We start from the raw sequence: 17,603 nt of genomic DNA, 5'->3' as shown, positions 1-17,603 counted from the left end.
CCTGGGCCCTGTTAGAGGTGCTGGTTGAGTAGATCTGGAGCCCAAGCGCTTTGATGCAGGGACCTTGGCCAGGCCGCCAACACGGCGTGGTTTCCTGCGCAGAACAATCCAGATGCACTTTCCTGCTGACACGTACTTTCAAAATCTAGTTTCAAAATAATATGAAAACCACCCTTGGATTATTAAAAGAGGAATTTTTTTTCTGGTTTTGTTTGCTTTGAATATAATTTCCTTTTCTTTTTGCAGGATACTAAATTATGGATAATAATGGAATATCTTGGTGGCGGCTCTGCACTGGACCTGGTAAGTATTACTTTGCATGCCTGCCCTGCACCAAAGCTCTTCTCAGTCAGTTTTGGTGTTAAAGATAATTCTGTGTTTATCCGTTTCTCTTTCCTCTTAAGTTGCATGAAAAAGGGGCTGAGCTCTCCCTTGTAAGAGTATTTCGGCTTGCCGGAGTGTTGAGAACTGCAGGTCTGCTGCTGAGAACACCTTTGTTGTTCCATGGAGACCAGCGAGTCCGTCCCCATCTGACCTGGGAGCGCTCAGCCTGTTCTCCCCAGCTGGCTTTGTTAAGCTGTTGTCCCGTCATTGTATATATTTCCCATGGTCACTCAGCTTGTAAAATATATTTACAGTATTTCCATTTACAGTTAGAATTTTTAAACTTCAGATTTTGATGGCGGCTCCCAGAGACAGGTGAGGGGTGTGAGTGTAGTTGGGGTCACAAGCAGCGGTCAGGCCCCGCAGCGGGGCAGCCTCTCTGAGGAAGGCCCATAGCCAGGGCCTGCGAGCCAGGATGGGGTGGCCGCTGTCATCTGTGAGCTCAGCTGAATCGGCACTTTCCTGCCCAGCCTACGGCCTGGACTCCAGGTGGGAGGTGATTTCCCAGACGGGCCCGCCCTCCATCTTCATGGTCAGGGGGTCCTGCTTGTGGGGAGTTGTCAGGATGTAGGGCTGGCACTTCCACTGCCCCGGCAGCCGGAGTGGAAGAGGCCACGTGCAGGGGTTGTGTCAACACAGGTGCTGGTCACTGAGACTTGCTCGCAGTGACGGAAGAGGTGGCGGGTGTTCTGGAAGGTAGGCTGCTAAGTCTGCACGTATCTCTGAAAGGCTGTGGGTGCCCACTTTAAAAAAAAAAATGTCTTTCTGTCATAAGCTGTAAAAGCAGTGGGTCAGATTGGTGTTCAAAAAGGAAATGCCCAGGAAAAAAAAAATTAATGTGGTATAAACAATTCTATTAAAATGAAGCAGCAGCAGAACAGCTGGATACGCTTTCTGACTAGATTAGCTTCCTTCCCATAAGTATACACATTACAAGCATCTAATTTTTTTTTTCCTTTTGGGAAATACCACAGGAGTGTAGAAAATGGTCTCATTTTGTGAAATTAGATTTACTGTTATCCTAAGTGAATTTCATTTGTGGCATAAAGTGGTTCGCGGGAGCCGTCCTCTCTGGCCGTGGGTCCCTCAGAGCCGCAGCGCTCGTCTCTGAATACCTTAGTTTGTTCTTTCTTACTGCCACGGCAATGTAATTTATTTGCTGATCGCTGTCCGTGGGACTTTGAATTTTTAGACATTACACTTGGAAAGAAGTTTAGAACTCACCACTTAAAAAAAAAAACAACAACAAACAAACAAAAAACCATACAGTGTGAGTGCCAGCAAGCCGCCTCCGCATCAGTAGCTCCTGGGCGAGAACCCGCCGACCCTGCTTGGGAATCGCTGACCCCCTCGTTTAGCCCCTGCGTGTGTGGAGACCACCCAGCAGTGAGGTGTCCGGGCCTGCTGGACCTTGGACCTATTCTCTAGCAGCTGCAAAGCCTGTGACCTCCCCTGACCCCACACTGCTGGCTTCCCCCAGCCATCCAGGAAAGGGCAAGCTTAAATAATGGGATCCAAGTATTCTTTTTGAGTGTTGGAGGCTATTGAGATGATTTTCAGTGTCTATCATATGTTTATAAAAGATTTTAAAAATCAAGGTGTTGTGACATGAAAATTCAATACCATGTTGCTGAATAACACAGACTCGGGGCATTTCCTTGGAAAATTCTACCTGGCTCTATGGACTGTCTCCCTGTTAAGCTAAAATTCACTGTGGGTGTAGCTAACAGGTCCATATGTGACAGCCCCCGGCTGGAGGGAAAAGGTTGGGGTGTCTTGTTCAGGGAGTGAGCCCTCCCCGACATCTCACCATGCTCATTTCTTCACTTTCTTCTCTCTAGATTCACATTTCTCTCTACACACTCAGTAATTGTCTTCGTCCCCTGGAGCTGCTGTAACAAAATAGCATAGGCGGGTGACTTCCGCCACAGACATTGATTCTCACAGTTCTGGGAGCTGGGAAGTCCAAGGTCAAGTTGCTGGCGGGTCTGGCGAGGTTCCTGTTGGTAGATGGTGGCCTTGTTTCCTTGTGTGAGGGAGAGCCGAGGACCCAGCACACGTTCCAACCTCTGCTCGCTGGACCTCCAGCCCTCAGGACTCAGTTGCTTCCTAAAGGCTCCACGTCCTGACACCATCCTCTTGAGCGTTAGGATTCCAACCTCTGAATTTATGGACCAAATATTTGGTCTGTAAGAGAAATGAGAATTCTCCAAGCTTTCAGTCTTCTCGGTGATAGCAGCGCTCTCTCTACCCCATGCCCTGCCCCGTTCCTGATCACAGAGCTCATGCCGTTTCACCCTACCCTGTGGGGTCACGTCTTCTACGAAGGCTGTGAGATTCTTCCCACTGAGTCAGAGGACACCTTCGATGGGATGGGAAGGTGGCCGCTGTCCCTCACCTGAAATTGAGCTCACATGGCGGTAGGCTGCAGGTGGGGTGTGGATAGAGGTAGGATGCCTGGATGTCCACCTGGGAGGGCAGAGTTGTACAGGATGTAGCTGGCGAACTGCCTGGTGTCCCGTCCTTTCTCATGCCCTCACTGCCGAACCCTCCTGAGGCGCCTGCAGTACTTAGAGTCTGATCTGGAGATACCTGAGAGTCTGTCACCCCCGCCCCCCCCCCCACCACACACACACACACACACTTTACACATGCAAGGTAGCCTCAGAGAGGTGTGACTATGTCCCAGGATTAGGGATCTAAATCTGATCGGAATTCTGGACTTTCTGTTTCATAACATGAAAAAAATACGGGGCCCCATGAAAATCAGACAGAATGAGGGACACGACAGGAAAGTTTTAATCCTTCAATTTTGGAATTAGCCCAGATTTGCTTTTTGTGAATGACCGAGACACAGTGGCATGGATGCCCTTCTAGCTCTGCCTTCTGGGCGCAGGCATCCCGTAGCTGGCTGGACGCCCGACCCTTGGGAGGGGGAGTGTCCTGGCAGCCCCCACTTCTCTTTGCTGGGGATGTTTCCTTTTTGACTTCCAAAAAATGCAATTGAGGGGCTGGGGGCTGACCAGTGAAATGGGTAAAGGTGGTCAATTATAAGGGGATAGATAGAAACTAGAATTTTGGGGGTGATCACATTGTGGGATATACAGCTAGCAAATTATAATGTACTTAAACTTACAAATTATAATGTCTTATGTCATAAACCAGTCCGCTCTCAAAAAAGAAATCACAGTTGCAACAAAAATAAGTCAGAGCTGGGCTTAAGCCATTTGTGGACAGGGAGAGTGGAAACAATTGTCGATTTTATTTAATTTCACTTAACTTACATGTGTATCATGTATTAAAAAATTAACCTGTGTGATTCAGTTAGCAAAAATTTTAGGTTGGTTTGCAACAGTTTGGTTATGTCGATCTAGTCTTTCAAGTATGTTGATCTGTTTTAATTTTATGAAGTCTAAATACAGAACAAGTATTTGCCATGCATAGATGGCACACCAGGTTTTAAAGTCTTAATACCAAAAAGAAAAGTATGTGAAATAGCTCAAGAATTCTTTTCATATGGGTTATGTATGAAGTAACATTGGCCATATTGACTTATTAAAATATATAAAGTTAAATAATGCAAAGGATACCTCTAACTGCAGTTGGTGCTGTAACCCATGAGATTTAGTATGAAGAATAGATAACTTGGTTGTTCACAGCCACAAAAATTAGTGTAAAATAGGCATATTTTATATTCAACATGCACCTTTTTTTTTTTAGTTTGAAAGAAAATTAATGAATACATTGAAATGAAATTGCATGCAGGACCCCCAAGGCCACTCTGAGGAGACACTGGGTTCTCTGGAATACAGTTTGAACACCTGTAATTTCTCCAGGTCTACCTTTTGGGGGTGCCAAACTCAAGAATGCTAAGGTAGCATGCGTGCAGACTTACTTGAATGCTTTGAATGCGATAAACTTTGGCTGGATTCACACCTCATGCAGAGGATGCTGGCTCATGCTGTCTGCTACGCATCAGGTGCTTTCTGGCCCTGGGGAGTTAGCGTTTGCAGCGCAGGGCCTGGGACTTAAGTAGTTTATCCAACTGGAAGGTCTCATTGAGGGTTGCCAGAGAGTCTCAGGGACCACTGTGGAATGTGATAAGGACCAACCAGGCTTAGCAGTCCTGGACTCAGGCAGAACATCTGACAAGCTTCCAAATGAATCTACAACGTGGTTTTTAAGGCGGGGCCGCATTTTCTTGAACATCGAGGTGAAGCTGCCACTGCGGTGGTCCCAGGTGTGTCTGCACCTGAGGCAGGAATGCACTTTTGTCCTGTTTGTGGGGCCGGTGCTCTGTGGCCCACAGGGTCACCTGGGCCTAGCACTGGAGGTGGCTGCCTGCTCCGCCTGTCGCCCCAGCCTCCCATCTTTTCAGTCATTGTCCTCACCTGCCAGGAAGCTGTGTCCCTGCTCACGTTCCGTGGGCGCGAGCTGACGTCTCCACCAGGCGAGCTGCTTCAGGGGCCGGCGGCTGCGGCCTCCAGATGGTGGCGGTGGACCAGGCTGAGCCTCCCCAGTACAGAGGAAGGCAGAGGAGTGGATTTGGGGGAGTAGGGCCAGAAGGCACCCTGAGATGAGGTGCGCTCTGAATTTATTTTAGGAAGATTTTGGACGATGCCATAGTCCTCTAAGCCAGAAGGCCCCCTTCTCGCACTGCTCACAAGGGGTGGCTGTGGGGAAAGCTTGCGTGTGACCCAGAGAGCGCGCTCGGCTCCTGCGAGGAACAGCGGACGCCCTTTTAGCTTTTACAGGGAATTTTGACACCAGCAAGGCCCCGGCGTGAAAGACCTTCCTTTCCTTCCCGCGCGGTCCCTTCCATGGCCCGTGAATCCCTGGTGGGCGGCGTTTAAGCCGGATTTGAGAGGACGCAGCCATACATTTCTTAACCAGCTGCTGCCCTTAATTATCCAGGGGAGACATGGAGTGCGTTTCCTCTGCTCTCTCTTATCTCCCCGTGCGGATGACACCAGGCCGCCCCGCTGTTTCTTCCCAGACTCGATAATAGAAGGGAGGCGGTGACTAAGCGCGGCCTGGCCAGCTATCGCTGATTATCCGCTTGGCGAAGCCTTGCTGGAGCCTGTGCTCTGTGATAAGGTTTTGGGGGCTGGATCCTTGCGTCCTGGTGGTGGGAGCGAGATAGGCCAGCCTCTCGCCGCCTCTCTCTCCTCCCCCACGTGGTGGGAAAAGCGTGTTTTCCTCATTTTGAACCTTGAAATTCCTAGCCCAGAAACACTCAAAGGTAGACGTGGAAGAGGCGGGCAAGGCAGGCGTCCTGGATGTTCTTTGGAGCATTAGTTGAGTCTGTGTTCCTTGGAAATGAGGCCGTTGGTCAGGTAACGGGAAAATCTGGCTTCTGCAGAGCCTGAGTCTGAGGTGATGTTGGGACAGTGTCTTCATTGGAATTTGGGCTAATTCCTGGCAAGTTAGCTGACCAAGCAGTCGTCTGGCTTTCTCTACATGTCCTGCACCGTGGGCAGCCCCTGCTTACACCTGTGTCCTGGGTGTGAGAAGCAGACAAGCCTGAAGCCCCGAGGCCAGCGTGTGAGGGGGAGACCCCTGGCTCCCTGCCCACCCGGCCCCTTTGTACACTCTCCTGTCACACTGGGAGGAGCCCAGCCCTCAGGAAGTGTGTGTGTGTGTGTGTGTGTGTGTTGGGGGGTGGGGTGTTGGCTGTACCCACGTGGACCCCAGTAAACAACTGCTCTGCCACCATCCAGCTGAGCCTGGAGCCCCAAGCAGGCCCCTCTGCCTGAGGGTCGCATAAGGTGGGGACTCTCCCCTGGGGTGCCTGTGTTCCACCCCCCCCCCCCCCCCGCCCTCCGGCTTAAAACACACTCATCTTTTCAAAGGTCCTTGGTGGGCGTCTGGGGCGCGGGGTCTGCCTTGCTCTTCCCTGAAGTGTGTGACCTGGGGCTGCAGTGGCTTTCACTGTCAGACTGGAAACATAATTAATACCTGGGATCGCTGTTCAGGTGAAAAATCAGTCTGATTTATCAGTGTTTCACCCCCTCCCTGGTGGATCCCTTACAAGTCCTTTAGGGAATGTCCTTCAGGGAGCGCGGCGTTGTTTCTGCTGAAGTGATTTATGTGATTATTAGTTGTGACTGGATTCCCTGTCCTGCAAGTGAATGTGGGCTTGAATCGAGCTCCAGAGCCTAATTCTTTTAAAGTAGGGAGTCCGTATTGATGTTTCTCCTTACCACGTTGTACAGTTAAGAAGATTAGGAAGTCAGGAGTAACTGCTCTGCATTTCTCAGAATCAAAGTTGGTAGAGGCAATTAGTATCTCATTTGGGAGGATACAATGCTAGCATCTTTATTATATAACACACGCTTTCTATATTATATAACAAAAAAGCTTCTGGGCCATCAGGAATTGAGCTCTGTCAACTCCCCACCTCCCCACCCCCAGCTTTCAGGATTCTGATTGTAGCAGTTCTGCCAGAGCGGCCCCAGGAAGCTCTTGGCTCCCAGCCTCTCTCTGTGGCTCCTTGTGTTCCCGTAACCACACGTGTGTCTCACAGGACCTGGTGGCCCTGTCCTGCCTGGCTGGCGCTGGGCTTGCTGGGCATTGGTTTTCCTGCCTGAAACCCTCCTGGGCCCGGCTGCAGGCATGTGGGGCTGCCTGAGGGCTTACTCGTCAGCCCCTCGGAGACCCTTAGCCAGCTCTGCTTCACCCAGCAAAATCATTTCCTCTGGTGCTTTGTTTTTTATTTTTATTATTTATTTATTTATTTTTAATTAATAAATTTTATTTTTATATTCCCCATACAATTGCAATCCCCCCATTCTGACCCCAATCCCTCCCCTCCCGCCCCCCACCCCCCAAAAAGTGTCTCTGGTTCATAGTTTTTGTTGATTTTGATTTTCACTTTCTTACTTATACAAGAACCAGGGTACAGGCCAGATGCGTGGGAGGGTGAGAGGCTCACCAGAGACAGAGCAGGGAGCAGAACAGGCAGACTGACAAATAACACCACTGAGGGGAGCAGCGGGCGAGACAGGAGAGGTCTGCGCACCGTGTGGGACCCTCGCCAGCCTGCCGGGAGGAAACCCGCACTGTAGAGGCTGCGGACAGCTTCACAGCGCTTGTGCTTAACCACCTGTGCCACCAGGGAGGCCCCTTTGTTTTTTATTTTTTAAGGGCCCTTTAAGTAGGTCTCCATTGTTCGGGCAACATGTGTTCTTTGGAGTGAAGTAAATTTTCTATTTTAATTCTTGTCCATTTGATTTGACATCGCTATCGACTGTTTCATCAGCTCAGCTTTCTTGAGCGCACTGAAGTAACGGCAACGTTTTCTTTGTTTCTCGTTAGTTAGAACCTGGCCCCTTAGATGAAACTCAGATTGCGACTATATTAAGAGAGATACTGAAAGGACTGGATTATTTGCATTCGGAGAAGAAAATTCACAGAGATATTAAAGGTAAGAGAGCACCTTGATTTACTCCCCAGAAAGACCATTCGGTGGGGAGGAATGTGCTGAGGAGCGGAATTCCTGCTCTCAGGGTGGGGGGCGGGGGTGGTGCAGGCATTGTGGAACAACGTCCACAGGCCCGGGGGTGTGCTGTCTCTGGGAGCATGGACAGCACAGCTGAGCCCAGCATCCCGCGGCCCCCTCCGGTTCTGTTCGCAGCTGCCAACGTTCTGCTCTCCGAGCATGGGGAGGTGAAGCTGGCCGACTTTGGAGTGGCAGGCCAACTGACGGATACCCAGATCAAAAGGAACACCTTCGTGGGCACCCCTTTCTGGATGGCGCCCGAAGTCATCAAGCAGTCGGCCTACGACTCAAAGGTAAGGGTTGCCGCACGCACGCGGGGCCGGGGGCGCCTTTCAGAGCCTCTAAGCTGGTACCTCGGAGTAGGTCATAGGGGTCAGGCGGGACTTTGGTTAAAAGCAGCGTCCTTTGTTCATTTTACCTTTCATCTGTCCAGGCCACAGTTGTGGGGGTTTCCAGCTTCAACAGTGTATGTTTGGTGGTGCTGGGGTCCCCAGGAGGAGGAGCGGCGTGTGGGGAGGGTGTGGAGCCAGAGGAGTCAGGTGGCGCGGGCGGTTCAGGGCCCTGTTGAGCCCTGTGGCAGGAGGGGGCAGGAGAACTCCACAAGAGTAACTGTTGAATCTGTGCGATGGGTCCATGGGGGTGCAGCCCATTAAAGCCTCCACTCTAAGCGGTGTGTGTTTGAACGTTTCCGTGAGAAAGTTCTGGCACATGAAGGCGCTTGACACAGCTCCGTGTCACAGACGGGACGAGACAGGGCAGGCGGCCTGTGAGTGTCGGTGGGAGAGCTGCCGTTAGACCCCCGCTCTCTGTGCCAGGTGCCTGCTGCCGAGCATGGGGACGGGTGCCTCTGCCTCCTGCCGGCCCCCTGCTCCCTCTCGTCACCCCTCTGCCAACTCAGCTGCTTAGCAGCATGGGACACCTTCTGCCCACAGCAACATGTGGGACAGGTGGCCTCGGGAGCCACCCTCGGTATAGAGCTAGATGATTCGTCTAGTGAACGTTCTCCTGTGTGTTGGAAGTTAAACCCAAGGTGTAGCTTGTTAATTTTCAGTCTTTGCCAAAACCTTCGGGGCACCGTGAGGATTCTCTCTCCCTGGGGGTCCTTTGGCTTGGCTCTCTAAAGACGCTTTGTTGTTGCAGGCAGACATCTGGTCCCTGGGCATAACGGCCATAGAGCTCGCCAGAGGGGAGCCACCCCATTCGGAGCTGCATCCCATGAAGGTTTTATTCCTCATTCCAAAGAACAACCCCCCGACGCTGGAAGGGAACTACAGCAAGCCCCTCAAGGAGTTTGTGGAGGCCTGTTTGAACAAGGAGCCCAGCTTTGTGAGTTTCACCAGTTTCGAGTTTACCAGCTGTCTTCATGACCTCGGTGCTTTCTCTTTTTCTTTTCTTTTATTTATTTTTTTTTTATAGAGGCATGTTTATTTCTTTATTTATTTGTTTTGTTTGTTTGTTCTGTTTACACATGCACTGGGTACAGTCAGAAGCGCGGGAGGGTGAGAGAATTCACCAGAGCCAGAGCGGGGAGCAGAGCAGGCAGAAGGACCAAAGCACACTGCTGAGGGGAGCAGCGGGCGGCAGGAGAGGTCTGCGCGCCATGTGGGACCCTCCTCAGGTGGCCGGGGAGCAGCCGGGGATCGAACCGGCGCCGCAGAGGCCGCGGGCAGCTTCTTAACCCAGCGCTCAACCGCTGCGCCACCGGGGAGGCCCTCTCTCTCTTTTTCTTTTAAATGGGTGTTGCTAATTTCTCTGAATGTCAAACTTCTTTGCATTGTCCTTTCGTCTTTTAAGTAAAGACCTATTTATTTTCTTTCAGCTTTCTTAGTGTCTCGTATCTTTTTGAGCTTGAAAACTACTCTCCTTAGTATTGTATGTGGGAACATAAGTGTTCGGTATTTATAGTGGGGGGTCAGGCTGTAGACGGTGAAGCTGTTTTTAGTAATCGCAAAGTCTGGCCTGAAAAGTCACAGCTAAGTATGCCTGTAAATGTTTTCAGTTCCTTCCTGGCAAGTGTTGGGAAAGAATAGACAAATATAATACAAAGGCGCCACCACCTTCCCGCACCGCCCCTTCTAACGACTGGCAGGGCTCCCCCGGTTGTGACGACAAAGCTTTGGCGTAATGTCTCTGCACGGGGATGTTTGAAATTCACCTTGTGTTGAGCCGGCGCCCTGTGTCCTGGTTCTGTTTTGACTTTTCCAGCCAGGTTAGCTGAAGGCAAAGCCTCTCCATTTTTATGAACTTTTATCTAAAAATGCGTGATTTTAAAATGGTTTTCTAAATGATGCCCGTTCTGGTTAAGTGGGGGATGCAACATTTTCTCAGAACCTCTAGGGGTACCCCTGTGGCTCTGCTGGCATCATGTTAGCCCACCAGGCATCTGGGGCTGCTGTCCCACATGTCCGTCCATCGGGAGGTTGTCTGTCCAGGGTGCACCCGCGGGTGAGTGCTTCCCCCCACTCGGACTTGGTTCTGGTATCGGGTCCTGCTGAGATGGTGAACACTGCCCCGGCCCGGGGCACCCACCTGCGCCCCCACCTTGACCTCAGACTCTCTGAGCAGGAGAACAAGAAGCTGGGCCGGGGCACCTCTGAGGTCTCAGGGTTCACAGTTAAGTGCACAGGGAGTGAGGAGCCCCCGAGCTGACCCAGGGTTTCACAGGCTTGACTTTGAGAGACGGGCCTGACCCTTGAACAGAGCTTTCGGCGTTGGGAGGGCGCCCAGCCCAGCCCGGCCCAGCCTGTGTGACGCTCCTGCCGCCAGCTCCAGTTGGACACGCTTGTTCGCGCTCCCTCTAGCTGGGTTTGCCATCCGCTGGGGCCAGGTTCAGAACCTGCCGCGTGGCTATGGCCGCGCCGAGCCCCGGCTTAGGTGACGTCCTCGCCCGCTCACAGGAAGCAGGGTGGGGCGGGGAATCCGCGCTGCTAAACTGGGGAAGCGGCTGCAGGAGAGAAGGCAGGGACTGGGCCGCCGAGGGGAGGGCCTCTCCAGGCTCCTTTCTGGCTTCTTCTGGGCAAATCCAGACTAACATTTATCTCACTATTTTTTGGGTGGGACCAGACATTTATGTAGAAAGTTAGCAAGACAACACAGGACAAACATGTTTCCTCTCCTGCCACCAGCGTAATAACGTGTATTTAGCAGTGAGGCAGCGTCTGCTGGTCTCCAGTGAGTTCTAGGGAATCTCTGCCACGTCTGCTGCGTGAGCAGTCTTTCCAGGGACGTTTGGCCAGGTGCTCGCTGCCACCCACAGGTGCCCAGGGAGTCAGTCTCAGGGGACGTGGAGGGGAGATCTTGACCTTCCCCGGTCGGTGTGGCTGGCTGAGGGTTTGAGGTGGACGTCCCTGGGGTTGCCTCGGGGAACGTGGGGACCTGCATCTCACACTCATCGTTCTGTCTGGCGGCTTTGTTCTCAGAGACCCACAGCTAAGGAGCTGCTGAAGCACAAGTTTATAATACGCAACGCCAAGAAGACATCCTACCTGACAGAGCTCATCGACAGGTATAAGAGGTGGAAGGCTGAGCAGAGCCACGAGGACTCCAGCTCTGAGGACTCAGACACGTAAGGCTACCCCCGAGACTTTGGGGCACACACGTGGGGGTGTGAGTGTGCACAAGGGTGTGAGTGTGCATGCTTGCAGGTGTGAGTGCACGTGAAGGTGCTTCCTGCAAGGGACTGTTGGGGTATCTTCTAGCAACAGCGTTTCTCCAAGTTAAATGGTATGACAGGACTGTGCATAAAGACCTTGACCTGGTTTCTGTTTCTCCTCTTGTACTTCCTGCTCTTAAAATACCAATCTGTTGAAACTACTAACTTAAATGTGCTTTTAAAAAGATTTTCCTGTATGGTTTCGTGACTCTTTGTTGGTTCTGCTTGGCTGCTTGGCACTAGACAAGCCGTGCACCAGGAGGTGCTCATAAAAAGTGGTGTTAGGTTAAGCTTGGGGAGTCCTGCTTGTGACAGAGACGTGTGAGGTCCAGCAGCCTCGTCTGTACCGGGGGCCAGGCAGCCGGCATGGAAGCATCTGTGATGGAGGTTCCCACAGGTGTTACCATGTCTCTTCCCCCGTTGGCTTTGAATTCAAGCTGCTCACAGCCAGGTCCACACGCCAGGGCAGCTGGATCAGAATTCCTGGGCAGGAGACCCAGAGTGTTGTTTTAAGGTCCCCAGGCCATTCCATTGTAAAGCCAAGAGTGGGAACCCCTGACGGGAAGTTGCTTAGAGTTGAGGGGGGACAGCCTTGGGGATGGAAGATGCTCAGGGAGGTCAAATGGGGCTGTGCATTTGGGTAGAGGGGCGGGCACAGCCCGGCTTCAGCAGTGTGGCAGCTGCCGTGGGGATGATACGGGAGGAGCAGCTGGTCTGGGGCGGCCAAGGTACAGGAAGCTCAGCTTGACAGGGGACAGCAGGTGTCCATTGTGAGTGGCATCGAGGTTGGGCGTTCAGGCACCACTTCCAGGAGTACCACACACATTAGAGCCACCACTCTGTAAGGGTCGTTGGCGCCACGAGAATGAAAGATGTCAGACTTTGAGCTTCTCTGCAGTGAGATGGGGCCGAGGACCAAGTCCTGGAGACAGCAGGGAGAGGGATGCCCCGGTGCAGCGTGAGCCCTGGAGTCAAGTCTCGGCGGAGGGGCGGGGTCAGCTGAGGGCTCCGCCAGATCTGCCAGACCAGTCATGCCCTGGTGCAGGGCCTGGGGTTCCCCACAGCAGCTGGGGAAGCGGAGTGAGTGCGAGTTGTGAAATGGAACACGAGTGTAGTGATGCACCTGGGAGCTGGGAGGGAGCTGAAGGGTCTCCTTTGACATGTTGGGCGGTGGGGGACAGGTGGCTGTCCCGGAGCAGCGGACCTCTGGGGGATGGAGATTATTCTGCAGGATTGTTCTCATTCCCCTGGAGGTGGTGGGAGTGAAGGGCGGGAGCCCGTTCCGATGTCCTCTGAGGCAGAAGGATGGGAAGGGGCGCTTGGTGGGTGCAGGAAGCTGAAGCTGGCAGGGGCAGGGTTTGGGGAGATGGACAGAGCCTGCTAGGGTGGCCTGCAGGTGTCGGTGCCTGGATGGGGTTGGAGAGTGGAGATTCAGAGGCTGCTGGTGGGTCCCCCTGAAGTCTCGGCCCCCCTCACAACAGTCACCCACATTTCTGTGTTCAGGGAGACAGACACAGATGGCCAGGCCTCCGGAGGCAGTGACTCTGGGGACTGGATTTTCACCATCCGGGAGAAAGATCCAAAGAATCTCGAGAACGGAGCTCTTCAGCCTTCGGATTTGGAGAGGAACAAGGTGCGTCCCCCCACACCAGAGAGACTGACATCCCCCACCACCAGGGCCTTTTCTGAGCCCTGTGTGTGAGGCCTGCCACAGTAGGGAGCCACCTGCGCGCCCGGCCGCCTGGCATGAGCTCTGCTGTCAGAGGGTGGCCAGATCACCCCGTCTCAGGTTCTGTGGCTCCCGGGGATTCTGGCCTCGGATCTCTCTGCCCCGCAGCTCACTTCTGAGGCCTGCTGCTGCCAGAGAGCCGGTGCGTCCTCGTACCTGGACATGCGGCGGTGTCGGGTGGGGTGAAATCCACGTGGGACATGACTTTTTAGCGGTTTTCTCCTCATTGGGGTTGTTCGGATAAATTCCCATAGTTTGGGGATTCTTTTAACGATCTTAAATACATTACTTTTGGTACTTAAAAAAACTTTATTTTGGTTAATTGGGTTCATGCCTGTGGAAGTTAATGAAAAGCTGCCTTTTAGGATCTTTTTAAAGCAGAACACTGGCAGTTCTTGGGCAGTGTGGGCCGGTGGCTGTCCCCCGGGGGGACCGACGGCCTCTCTGCGAGGCAGAGGGACAGGAGAGGCTCCTTGGTGGGCGGGAAAGGCTGAAGTCAGCATGGGGAGTGTAGAGGCCAGTCCCGCTTGGGTAAGCAGAGGGGAGAGGCTCAGTGATCAGAGCCAGCTGTAAAAATAGGACTGAGGGCACCATCACGGCAGTGGCCCCCTGGAGTCGGCGCCGCTCAGGGCTGCCCCCGAGAGGCCCCTACACAGAGGGCCTAGGGGAGCCAGGAGGCGCTGTCCACTCGCATGGAGCACCCTCCCGGCCTGCGTGCTGCCATCGCGGAAGCCCAGCTGGCGGTTTTGCACGTGGCTGCGAGTGGCTTGCTGCGGTCGCCTATGGGTGGGCAATGCAGACAGCACTGAGATATGTGTTGGGGTCCAGTGGGATTGTGGGAAACATGATTGCTGAGTGCTTCTGACTGATGTTTTTTCTCCCCCCCAGATGAAAGACATCCCAAAGAGGCCTTTCTCTCAGTGTTTATCGACAATTATTTCTCCTCTGTTTGCAGAGGTAAGACCCCCATTTCACTTTTGTGGGGAGGTGAAACGGGAGGGGGGGTAGAGCTAGGCACAGCTGTGACGGTGGGACTAGCAGTTTGGGGGTCTGCGAACCGGCAGGCGGGGTACCACCAGGGGTGCTGGCCCATCACAGACAGGCCTTCAGGGAAGCCCAGGTGCAGGTGTGATAGGCTCTTCCCCTTCCCCCGAACTGCCTCCTGCTTGGTGCAGGTGGATCCCTTGGCCTCAGGTGATGCGAGATTTCATTTGAAAGATGTCGGACTCTTGCCGACACAGAACATTTACAGAGCAATCCGGACCACAATGGCGGTTTGCCAGAGTCTGAAGAGCCAGGCTGTGGCTCCCATGAGGAGCTAAGCTTTTGCTGGTCCACACAAGTCATGTGAAATTGCTTTTCTGGTGAAAGGGGGAGGTTGAAATGGACTGACCGCCACAGTGGGTTCAGGAATGTGCCCTCTGCTCTCCCGCGGGGAAGGCACACGGTGTTCTCAGCACCCAGAGGCCGTCCGGCAGCAGGAGTCAGTGAGGGTCCCCCGGGGTACCCCTTGTTCACGCACATCACACTCTTGTGTGTTTTCAGTTGAAAGAGAAGAGCCAGGCCTGCGGGGGCAACATGGGGTCCATAGAGGAGCTGCGAGGGGCCATCTACCTGGCAGAGGAGGCCTGCCCCGGCATCTCGGACACCATGGTGGCCCAGCTGGTGCAGCGGCTCCAGAGGTAACGGCTCCCACTCCAGGGCGACGGCTCCCCACGGGCATCTGGCCTTGCTCATTCTGCTTCCTTTGTCGATTTGGTGCTTCCGCCCAGTTCTGCCACCCTCCAGGCCTTGGGGGTGAAGCAGAATCAGGTCAGACTCAGCAGGAACAGGGCTGGGGCCTGGATCCACTGGTCGGTGAGGACCCAGCGCTGCACACAGTTGTGGCTCTTGTGTGTCTGCTGAATGCCCCTCGATCCCAGCCTGTTCTTTGTGATGCAGCCTCATTAATTACCCTCCAGATGTTTCGGACTTTCCCTTTGGTTTTACGCTTTCAAGTCAAGTGTCCAGAAACACCAGGTGTTTTAGCTGGGAGCTCACTGGGAGGGGACACGGGCATCTCGAGTGGCTGAGCTGTCTTGACTCTGCCTCGGCTTTGCTGGGGCTCAGGGTCCCTGCAGTGGCCTTGGGGCGGAGCAGGTGGAGGTGATGATTGTCGTCCCCGTGCCTGTCCGCCGCCCCCCCTCCCCCCGGTTCCCAGCTTGTGTTGGGAGTTTCCTTGTGGAGGGTTTACTTGAATTGCCCTCCAGCATAAGTGTAGTCATTGGGGGGGAGCCATCTTTCTGCCCTGTGCCCCCAGTGCTACTCCACACTGCCAACCTTCGTCACTCACTGAAGCACCAGCTGGGTGGCGTGGAATTCTCCTTCCATTGTGCAGGCAGCAGCCCCTCCCAGGAGGCTGAGGCCTGACGGGGTGCGTGCTGGAGTCTTCCCGGGTCTGCACTCTTGGGCCTGTGAAGCAGTTTGGGGCATGTGGGTTCACTTTGGCCGCTTTGCTGCCCTGTGATGAGTGCCTCGAAAGAGGGGGTTGAGAAGACCCATTCCAACACACGAGGGCCGTTCTCCTGAATTCGGGCTCCTTCGTAAAAGACACCCCAGCTCTCCAGTTCAGGCTGGAGACAAACTGTTCACTTGGCTGCCTTCTGCTTTGAGGCAACAGGAGGAGTCTGTTGTTACCTTCTACTTCTCCTCCCTTAGGTGCTAAGGAATCACGGGAATAAAGTTGACAGGATAGAAACGTCGCCCTGTGCCCCCAGACAGATGTGGCCATCTGTCCAGGGCGTCTGCGGCCACGTTCCCAGCACAGTTCACTGCTTGTTGGACTCTAGTTTTGTCACACCAGCCTTTCCTCGGTTACTTAACGGTCCACTTTTCTGATTTCTCAAAAAACAAAAAAACAAAAATCATTTAGCGCCGTTCTACCTTCCTCCAGTGGCATTTGTTTCTCATTGGAAAGAACCTTTGACCCAAGCAGATAGCGCTGAGCCAGAGCCGGCAGTTCTGGTGTCTTGTTTGGCTTTCTTTCCTGCTTTGGAGTGTCACTTTCCCCCATTCTGTCCCTAATTTTCTGAAATTATTCCCGGTGATTGGTGTGCCTGACTGGTCTCCCCGCAACTCTGGGGCCTGGTAGAAGGACAGCGTGAGCCCCTCCACGACTTTCTGAAAGTAATCACATCAAATAAAGGAAACAACAGAGCCGATGAAATTCTGTATATTTTAATCCTCTTTATCCAAAATGTCTCCATTTTGGAGACATGTAAGCAACACAGACAGTTGTCAGCTAGGCCTTTGCATTGTTTCGGCGTCGGGTCCTTGCCATGGTGTCCGTGACACTCGCAGCCTTGTCGGTGTGAACTCACTGTGTCAGGGGGTGTTCCCTCACCTCGGCGTGCAAGTGACCCTCCCCTCCTCCCTGGCCATCCTGGCCATCAGCATCCTGGGTCCTGACCTGGTCTCCGCAGGGCGTCCATGTAGCCCTGGGGGCCCCAGAGCATTGCCTGTGTGTCCCCATCGGAAGCTTCCACCGCGGGCAATGTGACCTATACCTGGGCCTGTTTTTCTCCCAGCATGTTGTTTCGGTGGATGGTCTCAGCTGGGCGCGGCCGGGCCGCTGTCTGTGTCCGAGCTGCGAGGGGGGCGGGTCCTCACATGAGGCGCCAGCTCGCCCCGGGATCGGGCGTCTGTGTTTCTTGAAAAGTGAATCCCAGCACCTGTGACTCGAGTGAGTGAACCTTGGACCACGTTTCTGAGACAGTTTTCAGAAGCAGATCAGTTGAACACGCGTCGGTGTTTCTGTGGTCAGCAGGGGTTTTTCTGCAGTCACTCTGGACCCAGCCGGTGTGTCTGTCCCTAGAATCTGTCACTGGGTGTTGAAGATTGTTTACTTCTGACTGTATGAAAAGTTGTGTTGGAATTAGAATTTTTCTTAAATTTCATGAATTCTTCCAGGAACCCATGTGAAATTTGCTCCACTTTTTATGGCTTTTTCATGTCTGTGAAAAGGGATTTGGGCTGTTGTGTGGGATTTCTGCACTGGGTTTAGAGAACTGACATTTACATTCTTCTTCTTTCTCTTTTTGTTTTTTCCTAGATATTCTCTAAGTGGTGGAGGAACTTCAACCCACTGAAATTCCTTTGGCATTTGGGGTTTTGTTTTTCCTTTTTTCTTTTCATCTTCCTCCTTTTTAAAAGTCAACGAGAGCCTTTGCCGACTCCGCTGAAGAGGCAGGCGTGCCGCTGGGGGGGCAGCCCCCAGCCGGGACCCTCAGGGTCTTCCTCGCCGGCCGGGCCGAGGCCAGATGATGTCTCCAGGCCGGATGGCCTGGGAGGGTTGGCCC

At 53.3% G+C, this 17,603-nt stretch overlaps 1 protein-coding gene across 2 annotated transcripts in view; it reads left to right on the top strand.

Annotated features, from left to right (window-relative positions):
• Positions 1-17,393, top strand: part of STK24 (serine/threonine kinase 24) — a gene marked incomplete at both ends in the record, with an annotated part of 69,802 nt that extends 52,409 nt beyond the window's left edge. The window contains 9 exons of one of the 2 annotated variants that reach the window (XM_084235498.1): positions 247-303; positions 7,702-7,810; positions 8,021-8,178; positions 9,026-9,211; positions 11,305-11,450; positions 13,041-13,170; positions 14,155-14,223; positions 14,812-14,948; positions 17,357-17,393. In XM_084235498.1, coding sequence (XP_084091624.1) covers positions 247-303; positions 7,702-7,810; positions 8,021-8,178; positions 9,026-9,211; positions 11,305-11,450; positions 13,041-13,170; positions 14,155-14,223; positions 14,812-14,948; positions 17,357-17,393 — 1,029 coding nt within the window. The remainder of the gene's footprint in view (positions 1-246; positions 304-7,701; positions 7,811-8,020; positions 8,179-9,025; positions 9,212-11,304; positions 11,451-13,040; positions 13,171-14,154; positions 14,224-14,811; positions 14,949-17,356) is intronic. The other variant, XM_084235499.1, reaches the window with a different exon arrangement.
• Between the last annotated feature and the right edge of the window lie 210 nt (positions 17,394-17,603).

This window comes from Talpa europaea (genome assembly GCF_964194135.1).
Source record: "Talpa europaea genome assembly, chromosome: 6".
Classification (NCBI taxonomy): Eukaryota; Metazoa; Chordata; class Mammalia; order Eulipotyphla; family Talpidae; genus Talpa; species Talpa europaea.
Note: the sequence above shows the minus strand (reverse complement) of the source record. Positions and strands in the feature narration are given on the sequence as shown.